We start from the raw sequence: 16,681 nt of genomic DNA on the forward strand, positions 1-16,681 counted from the left end.
GGGAAGAAAAAGCGACGGGCTGGAGGTGGACGGATGCAGCTCTCCGGTCAGGTCGCTGGGCAGGTTGCTGGTTGCTGTCTGTCTTGCCGTGGCGGGCGGAGTGCGGGGTGGGGGCGGGCAGCGACGATTGAAGGAGCCCAGAATGGTAGCAGCTTGGTCGGGGGCAGTTGAGAGTCAGTGCACCCAAGCTCAATCGTGAGTACGTACTTCCGACCCTCTGTCAACCTAATAGGTAGTAAGTCAGGCCAGGTCAGGTACCCGACAAGAGTAGGTAGTGCATATACCTTACGTGTGCTCGGTTGCTGATGGGCAGAGAGGCAGACCCGGTTTGTGGTGCCGCTGGCTGCTGGTTGATGGAGAAGGACGCCCGCCGTGGTCGGGTAGTTGCTCTCGGCGGCGCTGATGGCGCTGGCTGTGGTCGGGTGGGTTGCTGTTCTGCGGCCGGCCTTAAGTTTTGGTGCCTGTTCAAGATGAGGTGCAGATTGACTGGAGGGTGTTGGTGTGGTAGTACGAAGGCTGGCAACAAATTGTCTTGCAAAGGCGGCAACAATATCGTTGTTTTCCTCTTTCTTTGTTTCTTTCTTTTCGCCTCCCTGGCTATTGCTTGCGAAGGAATGTACCAGACTCGTGTTCCTGTGAGGTCATAATGCTGGGGGACCTGGCGAGATGAGGGACTGTCGGTAATTTAGACAGAGGGCCTAAAGAGGAGCTTCTTGGGAAGGGCGGGGCAGCTTTCGTCTTGCCCGAGATGGCTCGGCGTCGTCAGGCGTCTCGTTTTCGTCTTCAAACACCTAATCACCCCAGGTTGCGCCTCTGGCGGTGGCGGTTCCGGACTGTTGGTGATATATGCTTGGTTGACGAAGCGCCCAGGCCTCGGAGATTGGAGACAAGCAAAAGTCTGCGCCGTCTTTATTCGTCGCCGTAGTCTTGTTGCACTGCTCGGCTTAGCCTCGTGTGAGTGGTGTTGACGTTGGCGCGTAACGTGTACCTCACGAATACTGGGAGAAGATGCGTTGGGCTGTCTTACGTAGCCGCCAGGCAGTGAGAATTGTCCACCGCGAGCCGGGGATGTTCCTGGCTTTTGGCGGGGGCCTAGACGAGGGTACGAACCTGTCCGTCGCACTTGACTCACAAGTGAACTGTGAAGATTCCAGGTTCCTCTTTCGTGACTTTTCTGTAGGCAGCTTCTCACACTTCCATTGCTTCAATCCAAGTGACGGCACCTACGCAGGGCGAATAGTGGCAGCTCCCAATGATCCGTCAGTCCACCAGACAATTCAGCCGTAGCCAGGCGCCCTCAACCGACTCTCGATCGGGCATCTATCTACATCTAGCTAAACGCGCCTATCCCGACCCTCTGGTGCCAATATCACAAAGTAACATCAACACGATGAGACCTCAAATCTACTTGTGGTCCGGGTCCCAATCACCTCGCCGTTGATCAGGTTACCTCGCCTATCGCGTCGACATGCCCAAATGGCCTATCCCTCATCTCTGGCGGGATCACAGTGAGACGTTGCCCAACGCAACTCTCCTCCGTCTCTCGCATGCGGCCTCACTCCACCCCCGATAGTCTGCTCCGAGCAGCTCGACCCAGCTAGCTTTGGCATGGCTGTCTCGTGATATCCATGCGGTTCCGTTCAGTTCCACCTTGGCCAGACCGCACCTTCTGCTCATCACGGTCCCATCGCTGCTTACATGTACGTTCCGACTCTGCTGCATGTCAGCAATTCTCTTCTTTACCGACAGAGATGACTTGACCATTACACGTGGGCGGAACAAATTCACCCACACTTCTTCATCTCAACCGAGCAGGAACCTGTAAATGCGCTACAGATACTCGACAGTAGAGAAAGCAGCTTAACCATCAACGACGCGATGCCCCTTCAATATCAGAAGAGTCCATCCGCAATCCCACTAACACTCACAAACACGCTTCACCCAAACTTCGACAACCCACGCTTCCGCAACCACATTGGCCCCGACCTTCATGCAGGTGACGGGCCACCCAATATCCGGACCTCTAGCTACCCCTCTACCCGGGCCTCCCATTGGTCGCCGGCGGCCGGCGCTTCGTGGTCCCACTTTCAGGGACCCGAGCCAGGACCAGGTGCCAGGCCCGAACGGCCCGCTCCTTGCAAGGATCCCCGTCTTTCCATTCCTTTGTGGCATTTCTCCCGTTGCTTTCAGTTTCCTGGTGCGCGGCAAAACGCCGTTTCTGCGGCCGGAACCAACCAGCCAGACCCTGAATGATAAGTGAGCATCACGGCGCTCACATGAATTCTATGCGTCTCATCGTCAAGATCCCTAAGCGCCCCGCGTCACGAGAAGGTCACCTTCTCGGATTCCCCATTTCTCTGGCCGCAGTTCACTCCTGCGAACGTAGTTAAGAAAGAAGTTGTTGAATATTGTCTTCATTGATTGGGTGTGGTCCTTTGTAAATAATCTGAGGTGAGTGGCCTCCGCGGGGAGCTGGCTTATCCTTCTTTCCTCCCCCTCCTCTCCCCCCCTCCCATCTCTTCTCTCTCCTATGGTCTATACTACAGTGTACACTTTTTTCTTAGTCATGTGAATAATACAATCGAGTAAAGCAATGAGGCTTCCTCCATAAACCAAACAAACATGGGCCGGCAACCTCCTTTCCCCCTTCTGAAGGTCGGGGAGCACAAAGAAGCCAGAAACCCAGGAATAAAAACCTTGTTAAACACCTGCCATGCAAGATCCTCCAACACTTTCCCGCTCTTCTATAAGTTCGCGTCTACACCCGCCAAGGCCCGCGCAAGGAGGCCCGAGATATGGTACAAGGACGGAGGACATTAGAGACACACTTCAGCTCAAGTTGAGCCACCGAGAGCTTAAGAATCCTTCTTAGACTCGTCCTTCTTCTCGTCCGTCTTCTTCTCCGTTGGTGCCGCACCGTCCTCACCAGGCTTCTGGTGAGCCGGGTGGTTCGTCAGGGTGTGCCACATGGACTTGAGGAAGCCCTCGTTCTTGTGAGTCTCGGAGTCATCCGGGGATGCTGGCTGGGTTCTGCTTTCGGGAATTAGTAAAAACGGGTGTCGAGGTATCCTAACGTCAGGATAGTGTGAGGTAGAGAGGAAAGAAGAGGAGGGAAAGCCCGGTGTCGGCTGGCTCGCTCGTTCGTGTTCTCGCGCGGGGAAAAGGACTCACCCCTGGGGAGTGACGTTCATAATCTTCCGCGCCGTCTTGTCTCCCATCTCGTTCGCCAGCATCTCCACCAGCGTACGCTGGTTCGCGCTCAGATACTTGGGCATATTAACCCGGAACTCCACCTTGAGGTCGCCGGAGCCGCCCCGCCTGCCGTTGAGCTTCTTCATGCCCATGCCCGACAGCGTCAGCTTGTCGCCCGTGTTGGTGCCCGTCGCCACCTTGACGTTGACCTGCCCGTCGAGCGTCGGCACCGTGACCTCGCCGCCGAGCATCGCCGTCGTGATGGGGATGCTGGCCGTGTACAGGATATCCGACCCGGCCCTGCGGAACTTGGGATCCGTCGCGACGCGCACAAAGACGTAGAGGTCGCCCTTTTGCGTCCGCATGCCCGCCTCGGCATTCTTGCCCGTCACGGGCGCGTCGCCCGCGCCGTCGACGCGCAGACGCATCCCGTCCTCGATGCCCGCGGGGATGTCGACCGTGATGGTCTTGCGCTCCCTCACGACGCCGTTGCCCGCGCACGACCTGCACTCCGACCCCCGGGGGATCGTCGTGCCCGTGCCGCCGCAGCTGCCGCACGTCGACGCCATCTGGAACCCGCCGTTCATGAAATGCACCCGCGTGCCCGTCCCATTGCACGACTTGCACGCCGACCGCTTGGTGCCCTGCTTGAGCCCGCTGCCCGTACACGTCCCGCACTCCGTCAGGGGCGTCACCGTGATGGTCTTGCTCGTTCCCTTGGCCGCCTCCATGAAGGATATGCTCGACTGCACCTCAATGTTGTCGCCCACCAGGATCTCCTGCTGGAAGGGGTTCCGTCCGCCTCCTCCGCCGCCGCCGCGGCGTCCGAAGCCCTGGCCGCCCGTGAACGCGGAGAAGATGTCGTCAAAGTTGAAGCCGCCGGCGCCGCCGAAGCCGCCCTGTCCTCCGAACCCGCCGCCGAATGGGTTTCCAGCGCCTCCGAACGGGTCGCCGCCGCCGCCGCTGGGGTCGAAGCCGGCAGCACCGTACTGGTCGAATTGCTGCTTCTTCTTGGGGTCGGACAGGATTTCGTATGCGCTCTGGATCTCGCCAAACTTCTCCTTGGCTCCGGCATCTTTGTTGGTGTCGGGATGGTATTTCTTCGCTAGGCCGTAGTATGCCTTCTTGATGTCGCCCGCAGATGCTGATTTGTCAACACCCAGGGTCTTGTAGGGGTCGCTCGGTGCGAGGTTGGTGGATGTCGCATGAAATGCCTTGAAAGGTAAACACTCAGCAAGCTGTCTAGACACTTTAGCAAGCGACATTTACTTACACGTTTGGATGAGGGAGCTTGAGATGTCACCCGGGAAGCTAGAGGCTTCGTGGGTCTAACGGTACAAGTGACGGTGTGGATTTGGGCGCGTTTGCAGACCGAATCCTTGAGCTTGGATTGCCTGGAAATACGGCTGGACAGCAGACGGCCCGGTGCCACTGCCTTGGTGAGAATGCTTGCATTCATTGTGAAGCTTGTCGATTCATCTGAAGCAGTATGTCGTAGATTTTAGGGGGTTAAATTGGCCCGGGGATGCGGAAAAAGCATCAACGTCCAAGTGGAACTCTCCCGCAAATTCTTTGCCCTTCGATGCCATTGAAAGACGGGATGATATCAACTTTTTTTTGGCCCGATGCTAAGCCGAAAGTCGGTGATTGCCTCAGGCACCCACAGCAAGAAAGGCGCGGGTGAGTGCAGGGGGACCGGGGGTAATTTGGATAGGTAAAATGGGGACAACTGCTGCACCTCAAGCTTCACGTCAGCAATTTGGGATGGCTTTAAGTGGCTCGCGAACAGGCCCCACAGCCCGCAGGTGGAAATTCGCGGCTACTTCTGGGGGATGCGCGTTGTGCGTGCATGAAAGCCTATGGTGCGCCGGGACTCGGAGGAGCAGCCGGGGGGAATTAAGGCGCCAATGTCAAGACTAAATGTAGATTTCTGAAGACTCTTCCGATCCAAAACTCCATATTCCATTACTGTAATAGATCATAACTATGTAAGAAAAAATTGAGACAAAGGGTCTAGCCTTTGTCGTCTATCGTCATGGGGGGTTTCCTGCCCACGGTGAGGTATCATTATGCAGTCCGAAATCGCCCAAATGGCCGGGCGTGGCTCTATGCTCCGGTGACACACAAAGACGCCCGTCAACCAACTTCTTTCGATGCGTTCAATTCCCAAATAGTAGTCATTCCGTCATTAAGGTCTTCAAGTGTCGTGCGATTTCGAATTCGCTCTTCTGTGGCGGTCGCCCTTGGTTATGGCCTGGCTCCTGACTTTGTGAATAAAGTCGACGATGACATCGTTTTCTTGTATGCCGACACCATTGAAGTGTTTCCGTACCGTCATCGCTAGCTGCTCTTTGCTCTGCCTTCTATTCTCCTTCTTCCGGGCCATCGTTGGGGAGTGTAGGCCAATGCCACCGGGTCGCGAAAGGACCAATTGACGGTACGAGCAAGAGAAGGAGGTAGGTGTGTTGAGGTGGTGTTCGCGACGGTACGCATGGAGTGTGTCTCGCTCAAAGGTTTTCCATTGAATCTGGAAAGGACAAAGTTAGCCGGCAGTCTTACAAGGCTGGGATGCCTGCGTGGGTATAGCGAGGTCGAAGGGGTGAGGTGTATTCTTACGCCAGGATTTTGGGCAGTCTCCTTGGCCGGAGCGGGAGCGTCAGCAGAAGCGTTGGCATTCGTGACTTCTCGCAATTGAGAGCCCGTCGAGCTAGCTACACGGCGAAGCTTGCCATTCGAGTGACTACCAGAACTAGACGTGTGCTTCTCTTTGGTGTTTGTGTTCTCGGACTTTGTGTCGTCGTGAGCGACCTTGGAAGATTTGGGTGCCATGACGGTAGTAGGGATGAAATAAGGATTTGCCGAGACCGTCGTAGCTGGTTTGGTACAGGTCGTAGGAAATGGAGGAGAGAGGCGTGCTCAGGTATCACATCGTACTCGAGAACGGAGACTGGGAAGAATTTGGTGAGGTGTGGTGAGGGGGGAAGAGAGGCAGGGCCGGGGCGAGAGAGTGGAAGCGTGCGTGGATGCGTGGTGTGGGCGAGAAGGGGATTTTTTCTCACGTCATGGCACCAAACAGCCGGCGGTGCCTCTGTTGGTTGCTAGCAGGTTGCCCAGGGCCCTGCCTGCGTCCAGGAGCGAGCTGCGGGGCGGCCATTGGCGGCATGGCGGAATTCGGGGTCTGGCGCGAACTCTGAACAGCGAGCGCTGAACAGTTGGAGAGGCACGAGAGGTTGTGCCTGGAAAAGTTGGGCCCCGTTGCTGGCGTCAATGTGGTGCGACATCGGTACGTACATACACAAAGTCGCTGCTCGAAATGTGATCCCCGACATTCTGCCTGCTTACCTAAGTTACATGCACCTGTCGGCTCCGGAGCAAATTTTCAGCTCCAGCCTAATTGGGATAGCGCAATGGTGGACCCTCCCTCGAGGGTGGAGTTTCCATCGGCCCCTCACCTTTTTCCGCGCTCTCCAACTCCAGACGGCGGCTACCTATTCCCGTTGTCCAGTCCTTTCATTGAACACAACAGATCCTACTATTTCAGACTCGTGGAAGCCAAATGCCCTTCACCAATGCATCCAATCTCGAGGCAATATCAGCAGCTGCGACTTAGAAGATATGTACACTGGAAGCAATGCGTGCCACCGGCCAGTAAACAACACACGGGCTCCGATTGGCAATTTGCCAATCCAGGCAGGGGCAGTAAATCAAGCTCTCGATTGGGAAAGCTCCCGTCCGCCGCAAATCAAAATCACAGAATGCAGTACTTATTCAGCAGAGCTTGAAAATTGAAGGATGTTGTGCGCCCAAGGATTGACGTCTGCTTGCACGGGACAATCCCCTCTCACCAACTCAACCCCAATTTCCCCACATTGAGGGAGGACGACTCTTGGCTGCACGAGCATATCGGCCACATCCGCGAGCACCAAGGGAGCTTCTCCTTCATTCTTGGCCTCCTGATCGAGCCAGGGCATCTCAAGACCTCCAGGGCTCCCGGCCATACAGATACCCGAGTCAACATACGGCCCGCGAGATTTGCCCGGCACGACTGTGTCTGGGTTTCTATCCCCCACGCTGTACGAAACACTAGGTGTGGCTGGCCCAGTAGCTTGGGTTGCCATCTCGCACGTAATTGAATCTATACACACGAGGGTCATCCCGCGTCGAGACGCAGGTGGACCAAGAGACCCCCAAACTTTCTTTCGACGCCAGACTTGAGAGCCCCACGGCGTGCTATCTGCTCTATTCCTCAACTAATATCGAAACTAACTACGGAGTACGCAGGCCAAACATGAGGGAATATCGTCTGCTTTGAGGCCTCGAAATTTCGTCTATTCATTTGACTGACGCCATGGTCCTGCCAAAGGCCGCGAGAAGGGGGGCTGACTACCCAAACGATGCATGATCGGGCATCCTCAGTCGAACGCGCATCAGCGTGTGGATTGGTCAGGTGTTAAACCTGGCCACGGCTCCAATCCGCAAGGACATGCGCAAGTGGCACGCTTTCGATGAGAGACCTGAACCCTCACGACCTTTTGTCCGCCGTAGGCGCCACAAATACCTACCAATGATATTCATCCGAAAAGAAGACTTGATGGCATGACCATACAAATCGTCCAAGGAACCGCAACTCCAAGACCAACACGAACGCCATCAACTTTGCTGTCAGTTCGATATGCTTCCGAACTGTGGCTTGCCAGGGAGATCATTTAGTTGTTACCCTCACCCTTGCTGGCCCACGGCCAGCTTGCGAAGGAGCCCATGTCCCTGCCGAAGTTCACCGTGAGTGGAGCCGACTGTCTGTGGTTTTCCTCCAACAGGCGCTGACCGACGATCAGCTAAATATCCCTGCACCCACCTCCACCACAACTTTTCGCGAGTCGCCTCGGCCCTAGGCTGCAGAGTATGTACAGTTAAAGATGACGGCTACGGAGTATTATCGACATCATCTAGCTGGCAACTTGAACGCCAAATTTCCTCGGCCTCCTTCTCTTCCGGAGATTCGATAATCCATGCCAGGTGGCATCATAACCTGCCTGGAGAGAGGCGATTCGAAATCCAGCTGGGTCGTCGCCATTTCAAATGAGTTGTATGGTTGCGTGACAACCAGCGGGAAAAGATAAAGCGTCCTGCGCAGCTACGAAGAACTATTGCGGTGCAGGGTACCAGGGTAGCGAGTCCGAAGATCCATCGTTTCCGAGTCGAACAGCTATTTCCAACCAGTAACCGCTAATCTGTTGACCGAAGCAATGCGACTTGAGCTCATTTGACTGCCGGCATCGATGGAAGTCGGGCGTGGATAGCTGCCCACGAGCAGATTTGGAGTGTCAGTGCCCCGACCAAGAAGGGTCGTGTGCTGCCTTTCCGATTTCAGGGTCTATACCAGATTGGGAACCCATTACGAGATGAGAAGAGCCAAGGTATGAAGAGTGCATCAACAAGGATGGCCGAAGTACCGGCTGAGACTCCGGAAATACTCTTTTGAACGTATCCGTCTGCTTCGATATTGAGACTATGCCGACTTGGAAGATTCACCCACGCCCCACCCGAGAATGCGGTATTTGTTCCTGATGTGCCTCACGCATCTCAGCCTCAGAGCGTGGGGTTGATGACTGGCACAAGATCGACAACGACATGGCATCCGCCTTTGGGTGAATTCGTACGCGTATGATGGGCGGCTAGCTTGGAGTACCACAACATGGCCGTTTCCGAGCTTAATCAGTGAGTGCTGCAGCTTCGGTTCGATAGCGACAACTTAGACGCGATAGCCGGGCAGTTTGGTAGGTCTGGTGCGACCTGCCACGAGAATAACCACGTGTGGGATTAACGGTGACGGGTGATTGACAGGCAATTTGCAGCAAATTTGTGCTGGTTTTGTGGCGAAACCCTGCCTCTCTTCTGCGTCTTGCTCAACGCTCAGGGTGTACTACGTACTCCTCTCACATTGTCTCACTTTCTGTCAACACAACACCACCCTCGAGGGGAGCAATCTTGCAGCTCTTAGCACCATTGACGCCGAGGTACCACAGAGCGGCAAAGGGTCATGAAGCAAATTACGTGGACAATTGCCCTAATGAGAACGGTCTCGGTGGGAGTTGTGACAGTGTCGTCTGTGGGTAGCTAACCGTCAAATAACGCAGATGCTGGTTGGCAAAGGCTGGCAGCAATAACCCCCAAAGAGAAGCTCGAGAAGTCTTAGGCGACACTGGCGGCCGATCCACGCAAGAATGTCGATAGGCCGGGGTAGGGCGCCCCAGAAGGGTGAAGTCCACCGTCCAAGCTCCAGACCGCGCCCATCCCCACACGTCTCGTCTTCTTCAAGTGAGCTACTGAGGGGACTCGAGTCTCACACCGGCCATCCCTGCAGAAGCTAGCCACGCCAGTCACGGACGGCATGGGCATGCTTGTCGTAAGGCGAGCGAGGAGAACTCGGGGGATCTTTGGGGGTCTTTAGACGGGGACCCTCTAGCTCGAAGGGACCAGTCTGTGTTTGCTGTGCTCATCCAGTTGACGGTCGTACGACGACAGAGACCACCACCTGGAAATGTCATGAGAGCACCCTCTCAGCTTGACTGACCCGCTCCGTTGCCTCGCTACTCGGAACCATGTGGAGCTATTGTGAGAGCAAAACGTCACTGATTCTTCCTTCACCTTGGCTCAACATGGCGGCTTGCCGACCGATATCCGTCGACTAAAAAAGATGAGGCGAGCGATGTGATGAGTTGGGGGGTTCCTGACCCGATATACTTACGGCTTAGTCTTTTTATTATCCACGCCAACCAGATCGATCTCGGCTCCCTCAAGGTAGAAAAAAAGCAGGTCAGAAGTGTCCGATTTCCCACGCGACGAAACGCATCCATGGATTGCAACCAGACCCAGCGGTGGCCGGCAGTCTTGAGCATGTTCAGTTACATTTTCCTCGGCTACGACTATAGCGACGGCTGTTGGAGCGGGATTTTGCGGCCAACCAGGCTTCTGGGCTCATTGCTCTTTTCCTACCTCTCTCTCCGTGTACCTATACAGAGGAAACGTGAGGAGCATGGTGCGGCTGCCTCGGACGGATACCGCACGCTTTTCTTCCATGAGGGTAAATGACGAGGCGCAGGAACGCACATGCACAGGTGGTCACTTGTCAACTTTTATTTTGTCGGGTTCTCGCGAACGGTACCGAAGACCAGGCGGATACCCCCTTCTGCTTACACGGCCTGTTGCCCTTGTTCAAGTTCCGATATTGCCCTGCAGCACACTTTCAGAGATGGCCGTTCCCTCGGCGCGTCTATCCTGCCAGAGGCGAGGTGCCATGGCAATTATTGCATGTACGGATATACGATAGTAGTGCCCGGCCGCATCATCTTTCCAGTTTCCCCCTCCCCCCTCTCCGAGTGCACCCTCAAAGACGATTCGGTAGACTGTGCCAAGGAAGGGTCTCAAAAGGGGAGTCACCCAAAGTCAAGGAGCATTCCAACCGCAACATGACATGTTCATAATTACTTAGATGTATGTACTCTACGGATACTCTATGTGACTATGTACGGAGTCACGGAGTATACTGCGCAGGAAGGCGCACTAATGAAGGACCCCTCCTCCATGGCGTGGCCCACCACACCTTTTTTTTTTTCTAGCATGCTACGGCCCTACCGTGTAGGTACTGCGGTATGTGTGCTCCTGTGGAAGTGCACAGCTTAGTAGCTGCTTGGTCAAGGGCATCTTTCTGCGTTCTGCGCATCGCATCGCATCGCATCGCCGGCGGGCCTCACACCTTGGCCACACCCTGGGTTCACCGATGATGGCCAGGTTTGTCTGGAAGGGTGGAGGGGGGGGGGAAAGGGGGGGGGCACGGGGGGTGGAAGAGAGAACCCGCACACTCTTGCCTGCCTGGCTGCCCTGCCCTGCCCTGCACTGCACAGAATGGAAGCAGAGAGAGAGGGGGAAGCTTACCTTACCTTGGATGCTTGGAGAATCGAGAGGCAAGACTGACGAGAAGGGGGAGTGGGAGTGGGAGTGGGAGGTGGCATAAGACCCCCCACACTCCCACTCTGCGCTCTCGATCCATCTGCCCAGATGGTCAAACGCTTCTTTTTTTGTTTTTCCAATTCAACCCACTTCCCCAGGACTTTGCCGCCATTGCTGCGTACGAAGTATCCATACGGAGTAAACTACTAACACGGTGGACCAGCATCAGCATCAGCATCAGCATCAGCACCAAGCACCGAGCCAAGCACAAACACCACCCACTCACCACCATTCACTCCATTCGACACCTCCACAAGGCCCGAATCTTCAGCGGCAGCAAACATCTTTCTTTCTGCCCTGCCATCCGAGCTTCGAGAAGAAAGACGACATTGTTTCCTGCCTTTCCGTGCCGCCCCCATCTCTCTCTCTCTCTCTCGCGCGCACTCTCTCTGCCTGTCTCGACATTAGCAACACAAACGCCAGTGTCTGCGCTTCGCGTCCCGTCCAACTACCATCACCCCTTGTTTGGCTTTGCGTTGCACTGCACTGCCGTTCACTGTCCAGCGGGAGCCCTTGCGTCCATCAACTTGGCGAGGTGAAATCTTCTTCAGGTGAGGCATTCCAATCCATTCTGTCTGTCTCGTTCTCCCTCTCTCTATTCATATGTCTCTCCATCATCCGTCGCCTCCTTCCCGCCCTCCATATTTCCTTCTGTTCTCTTCCCGTTCCTTACCATGTCTCCCGGCATTTCGAGTCCAACCCCCCGGGGATTTGAGAGACAATCCCACCTGGTACCAGCCAGACATGCCGCCGTGGATCAGGAACGACAATTCGCCACGTCCACGTCTACCTACGTCCATTCAGCTTCCAGTGCCGGAGACTGTACATTGCTTAGGACCACGAATCGAGCTTAACACGGGTTACTCGGGACGATGATGCCTCAGCCGGATGACATGCGACCAAGCTCCATCGGCTACTACGGCAGCCGCAGCTACTGCTGTAGTTGTCACAAGCGCTGAACACCAACCCATCTGCCCAGCGGCGCTCCCCGACGTGCAATCGGTCGCCGCTTTCCTTGAGTTTGAGGTACCTACCTTAACCTCAGGTTAGCTGGGGAATGCCACTGACGGACAGCAACGGTTCGCTTCGGTTTACTTCGCACTCAAGGGACCACGCCGTTCGGGGTCAATGTACCCCGAAGCTCCAGGTACCTGATCTTGCACTACAGCCACTACAGTCTACCTCCGCTTCCATCAGCAGATCCCGTACCCGATACAACACCATGTCATCGTCCCGTCTCCCGCCATCCTTTCACTCAAGGTTCACTGTCTTGCTTCTTAGAGGCTGGACCGCCCCGGACGACAGCTTGTGCGACTGGAACGGCGGCGACGCCTCCCCCAGGAAATAGGGAGAGAGAGAGAGAGAGAGCACGAGAGAAAGATCTGAGGAACAGAGAGTCGATGGCGCCAGGCCTGGCTCATGGTTGTTACACGCCCACCCCCTAGGTCGCAACGCTATGGTCCATCTCTATCGCCCTTTTTAGTCCACATCTCCACAGCCCTTCGGCCCCGGTCCACTCCCATCCGCAACCTCCAACCTTGCCGTCTCTTATTTTGTTTTTTTGACACCCACCCCCTCCCCTCTCTTTCGCTCTGTCATGCAGTCCAGCGCTCGTCCATTTTACCGCAACAGGCGGCAGACCCGTCATTAATACTACCATCTCCACCGACATCCACCTGCTAACCATTCCCAGCTGCTTACCTTACCTTGCCTTGCCTGATCTCGCCTCAAGGGTCTCGGTACCTCAACTGAAGGAGCATCTCACTGTCCTCGAGGACTGCGCTCTCAACCGCGACTTTTCCCTCACGCATCGCACTCTACCTTCTTGCCACGCTGTTGCCGCTACCGTTACCTCTACTGGCCGGTGTTACTTCCTCCCCGTCATGTTTTGAAAATCCTCTCCAATTGGCTTTGGAGAGGCCAACCTAGAAAACTCGAGTGCGATTTTGCGCACGCAGCTTGTATAGTACGAATACTGAAGAACACGAGACGTCCAGCACCACTGATCCAACTGGACCGACAAAGTCGCGCCACTTGACAACGAAGAGTTTCTACCGCCCCCCGTAGGCTTCGCGAAACAACATCTCAAGTACCACCGTTGCGACAATAAACTTTGAGCGCAACGAAGCTGGTGTCTCTAAGTCTTGGTCCGTTACATCGTAACAGGACCCGCGCCGCCAACAACCTCGGATTTTCCGACGCCTATCTCACGAAGCTGCCGTCTGAAAAACCATGACTTCTGTTTTACCCGCACATCCAGCTAGCTTCAAATCCTCAACCACGCTGCCCTCTGCTGGGCCTGCGACAATGGCGACAAATCACGAGCCGCGGACGAGTCCGCAGCATTTCATCAAGCAGGAACACGAAAGCGGTAGGGGAAGACTGCGGGAGGTCTCTGAAGACAAGGATGCCGACATCATGGACGATGATGGAGACGAAGGAAAAGCCGGCTCCTCCAACTCGGACGGTGGCCCTGCTAGAAAAAGACGGAGGAGTCGCAAAGGCTTGGACAAAAAGTTTGAATGTCCTCAGGAGGGCTGTGGAAAGAGCTACTCTAGAGCCGAGCACTTGTAGGTGGTGCCGTGTACAGTCCATGTCCCACAAAACTAACAACTCTTCAGATACCGTCACCAGCTCAACCACACGCCCAAGCAGATTTATGCTTGTGACTTTCCTGATTGTAGTCGCACTTTTGTTCGGCTTGATTTGTGTAACCGCCATAGAGACCGTCACACAGCCAAGGGGTCCGCCCTGAACCGAAAGGACTCGATGATGAGCCATATCTCCCCTACCACGGATCGCCCACCTTTCCCGCTGCCTGGGTCTGCTTCGCCCGAGATTAGTCGGCCGGGAACGGGCTTCGCCAATATGCGGCAAGCCCAAATGCAGTATCAGTCGCCCAAAGATGTATCTGGTAGCCCGTTCATTCAGGCAACCAACACCCCGCCGGGATACCCAATAGGTGTGCACCCTGGCGGAATGGACGGCTACATGCATCACGACAATGGCTACGGAGGCGTTCAGGCGCATCGCCCCCCGCAACAGTCTCCGAGCGGCCCAAGGCCGGTTGGACAGACCAACGGGTCTTACATGTCCCCGGTCGCCAATCCACACGGCTACCACACCCAGCCGCACAACACCCCTCAGTCTGCACCGTACACAACTCAGCAAAACTTTCCGCAATTCAATTTGCCGCCCTCCGACTTCTCTAACGGCGCGGGTAATGCACCCCGTGAAGGCCAAACATATGCACCCACCACTTCGGCCGAGTACAGTGAGCAGGGTCACCCCCAGCAGTCAGGCGAGATGATGCTCCTTGATCAGATGTCTATGCCTGGGACGATCCCCGTTTTTGGGAGCGATAGCATCTTGAGTAAATCGCCATATGTGACGATCCCAGAAGATTTCGTTGCCTACCTCTTCAACACGCAACAAGGAGGGGAAGGCTCGCCCATGGGCCAGATGGTGGCTCCCGGGTATGTTAGCAAGTTGGTTTTGACCTTCGTTTAGCCACGAACTTCACTAACATTTTTTGCAGCTACGGCGAGTACCAGAACCCCTATAGCGTCCCCTATGTGGGAACAGACGGCGTTCCTATGGGATACTTTCCCTCGGGGCCTCATCAAGTCATGGCTGTCAACAATCTGCTTGACCAGAATCTTCCAGAGGCCACAATCTCTGAGGAGAAGAGCCAAGAGATTTATGACTTCATCAACCAAAGGTTTCACGATAACGATGAGGCTCCGGCGATGCGACAACGTGAAAGCATTCTGGAGGGTGACCGCAGCGATGGCGATCACATGCTTAGCAAGCGGATGATGCAGGCTTACATCGGCTCGTACTGGGTTCATTTCAGTGACCAGATTCCTATCCTCCACAAGCCGACATTCTCGCCCGACCGTACGCCCAGTCTGCTTCTTCTAGCAATGATGACAATTGGTGCGGCGTGCCTCGACAAAACACACGGCCAGAAGGTCACAAAGGCGGGTGCTCAGCTGTCCAACTTCCTAGCCTGGCACCTGAGATGGGAGATTTTCATGGACCCGAACTTTAGGCCGCCGGCAAAGCTGTGGCTGTTCCAGACACTTCTACTCCTCGAGCTGTACGAAAAGATGTACTCTACCAGAGAGCTGCACGAGCGAGCCCACATTCACCACGCAACCACAATCACCCTGATGCGCCGTGGAAGGTCTCTCATTGGCAAATCATCTCTCGACTCGCCACCAAACCCTCGAGATGACAAGACAAACAGCTCACGCCATTCTTCAGCATCCGGCATGGCCCACACCGCAGACGAGTGGTGGAATCACTGGATCACTAACGAGTCGACACGACGAGCTGCGTTTGCTGCTTTTGTCATTGACTCCATCCATGCTACCATGTTTGGCCACTCTACGGTTATGGTCACGCACGAAATGAGGCTGCCTCTGCCCTGCGATGAGGCCTTGTGGAAAGCCACGAGTGGTGCGGAAGTTGGCAGAGTCGAGTCTAATTTACTGTCCAACGGTGTGAAACCCATCTCTTTTCTGGAGGGTCTCAAACGAACGCTCAGTGGTCAAGGCGTGCAGACCAATCCATTTGGTCGCATGGTCCTCATGGCCGGTCTTCTCAGCGTTAGTTGGCATATGAATCAAAGAGACCTTCAGGTCAACGTTCTTGGCGGTGGCGTGTCTCAGGCACTGGGCGGCAGAGACAAATGGCGGGGAACACTGACCAGGGCCTTTGATGCTTGGAAGGAAGATTTCGACAAGTCCCTCACAAGAACAGAAGGCTCTTCTGACCCATACCGCTACGACTCGGCGAAGAAGAATGACGCCAACGTCGTTTTCGAGAGCCGTACCGTACTGCATCATCTTGCACATATGGCAATGCACGTTGACATTGTCGACTGTCAAATCTTTGCCAGGGCAAAGCGGCTTCTTGGGCGAGCTATTGGGCAGCAAGATCTCAATAGTGCTCAACGGAGAATGAAGGACATTTGGGCACCAACCGCCAAGGCTCGCGACGCAACCTTTTACGCCCTCAAGTTCATCAGATCTGTTCTCATACCCGATGGCGGCCAGGCACATCAGCCCAACGGCTTCAAGTACGATGAGCCGTACACTGCACGAGACGACGTACTCCTCAATAGGCCTTGGGTTCTATACTTTGCTGCCCTTGTTGTTTGGTGTTACGGATTCGCCCTGGAAGGTCCCTGCCCCGATGTTCCACCCCCGACATCCAAGCAGGAACAGTTACGACAAATGCGCGAATATCTTTTGAAATATGGGGGCGCGTCCTCGCCAGACGAGCTCAAGGCCATGAAGGGCATCAACGAAAACACGGCTATGCTTCTCGTTCTCAAAGACTCATTCGAAACCACCCGCTGGGAGCTGTTGCATGAAGGCGCCAATCTACTCAATAATTGTCTCCAGCTGAACGCTGGGGCTACCACGATGTAACTGGCGAGTAGCGAAATTGCGACCAAACTGCATTCAAG

General features: G+C 55.3%; 6 protein-coding genes across 6 annotated transcripts; 3 read left to right on the plus strand and 3 right to left on the minus strand.

Moving 5' to 3' along the window:
• Window positions 1-1,878: 1,878 nt before the first annotated feature.
• Window positions 1,879-2,253, plus strand: CTAM01_03256 (uncharacterized protein; the record flags this gene model as incomplete). Its single annotated transcript, XM_060519292.1, has 1 exon — window positions 1,879-2,253. The coding sequence occupies one exon, from the start codon at window positions 1,879-1,881 to the stop codon at window positions 2,251-2,253; it is 375 nt and encodes a 124-aa protein (XP_060386291.1).
• A 602-nt stretch (window positions 2,254-2,855) lies between these two features.
• On the minus strand, window positions 2,856-4,651 carry CTAM01_03257 (chaperone DnaJ; the record flags this gene model as incomplete). The annotated part of the gene is made up of 3 exons (XM_060519293.1): window positions 2,856-3,030; window positions 3,172-4,406; window positions 4,466-4,651. The coding sequence occupies 3 exons, from the start codon at window positions 4,649-4,651 to the stop codon at window positions 2,856-2,858; spliced, it is 1,596 nt and encodes a 531-aa protein (XP_060386292.1).
• A 738-nt stretch (window positions 4,652-5,389) lies between these two features.
• On the minus strand, window positions 5,390-6,021 carry CTAM01_03258 (uncharacterized protein; the record flags this gene model as incomplete). Its single annotated transcript, XM_060519294.1, has 2 exons — window positions 5,390-5,719; window positions 5,809-6,021. The coding sequence occupies 2 exons, from the start codon at window positions 6,019-6,021 to the stop codon at window positions 5,390-5,392; spliced, it is 543 nt and encodes a 180-aa protein (XP_060386293.1).
• A 4,823-nt stretch (window positions 6,022-10,844) lies between these two features.
• On the plus strand, window positions 10,845-10,976 carry CTAM01_03259 (uncharacterized protein; the record flags this gene model as incomplete). The annotated part of the gene is made up of 1 exon (XM_060519295.1): window positions 10,845-10,976. The coding sequence occupies one exon, from the start codon at window positions 10,845-10,847 to the stop codon at window positions 10,974-10,976; it is 132 nt and encodes a 43-aa protein (XP_060386294.1).
• An 840-nt stretch (window positions 10,977-11,816) lies between these two features.
• Window positions 11,817-12,002, minus strand: CTAM01_03260 (uncharacterized protein; the record flags this gene model as incomplete). The annotated part of the gene is made up of 1 exon (XM_060519296.1): window positions 11,817-12,002. The coding sequence occupies one exon, from the start codon at window positions 12,000-12,002 to the stop codon at window positions 11,817-11,819; it is 186 nt and encodes a 61-aa protein (XP_060386295.1).
• A 1,432-nt stretch (window positions 12,003-13,434) lies between these two features.
• CTAM01_03261 (uncharacterized protein) lies at window positions 13,435-16,643 on the plus strand (the record flags this gene model as incomplete). Its single annotated transcript, XM_060519297.1, has 3 exons — window positions 13,435-13,772; window positions 13,824-14,678; window positions 14,741-16,643. 3 exons carry the CDS (start codon window positions 13,435-13,437, stop codon window positions 16,641-16,643), a joined length of 3,096 nt encoding a protein of 1,031 aa, XP_060386296.1.
• Between the last annotated feature and the right edge of the window lie 38 nt (window positions 16,644-16,681).

This window comes from Colletotrichum tamarilloi, assembly GCF_030869305.1.
Source record: "Colletotrichum tamarilloi strain Tom-12 chromosome Unknown Scaffold_7.1, whole genome shotgun sequence".
NCBI lineage: Eukaryota > Fungi > Ascomycota > Sordariomycetes > Glomerellales > Glomerellaceae > Colletotrichum > Colletotrichum tamarilloi.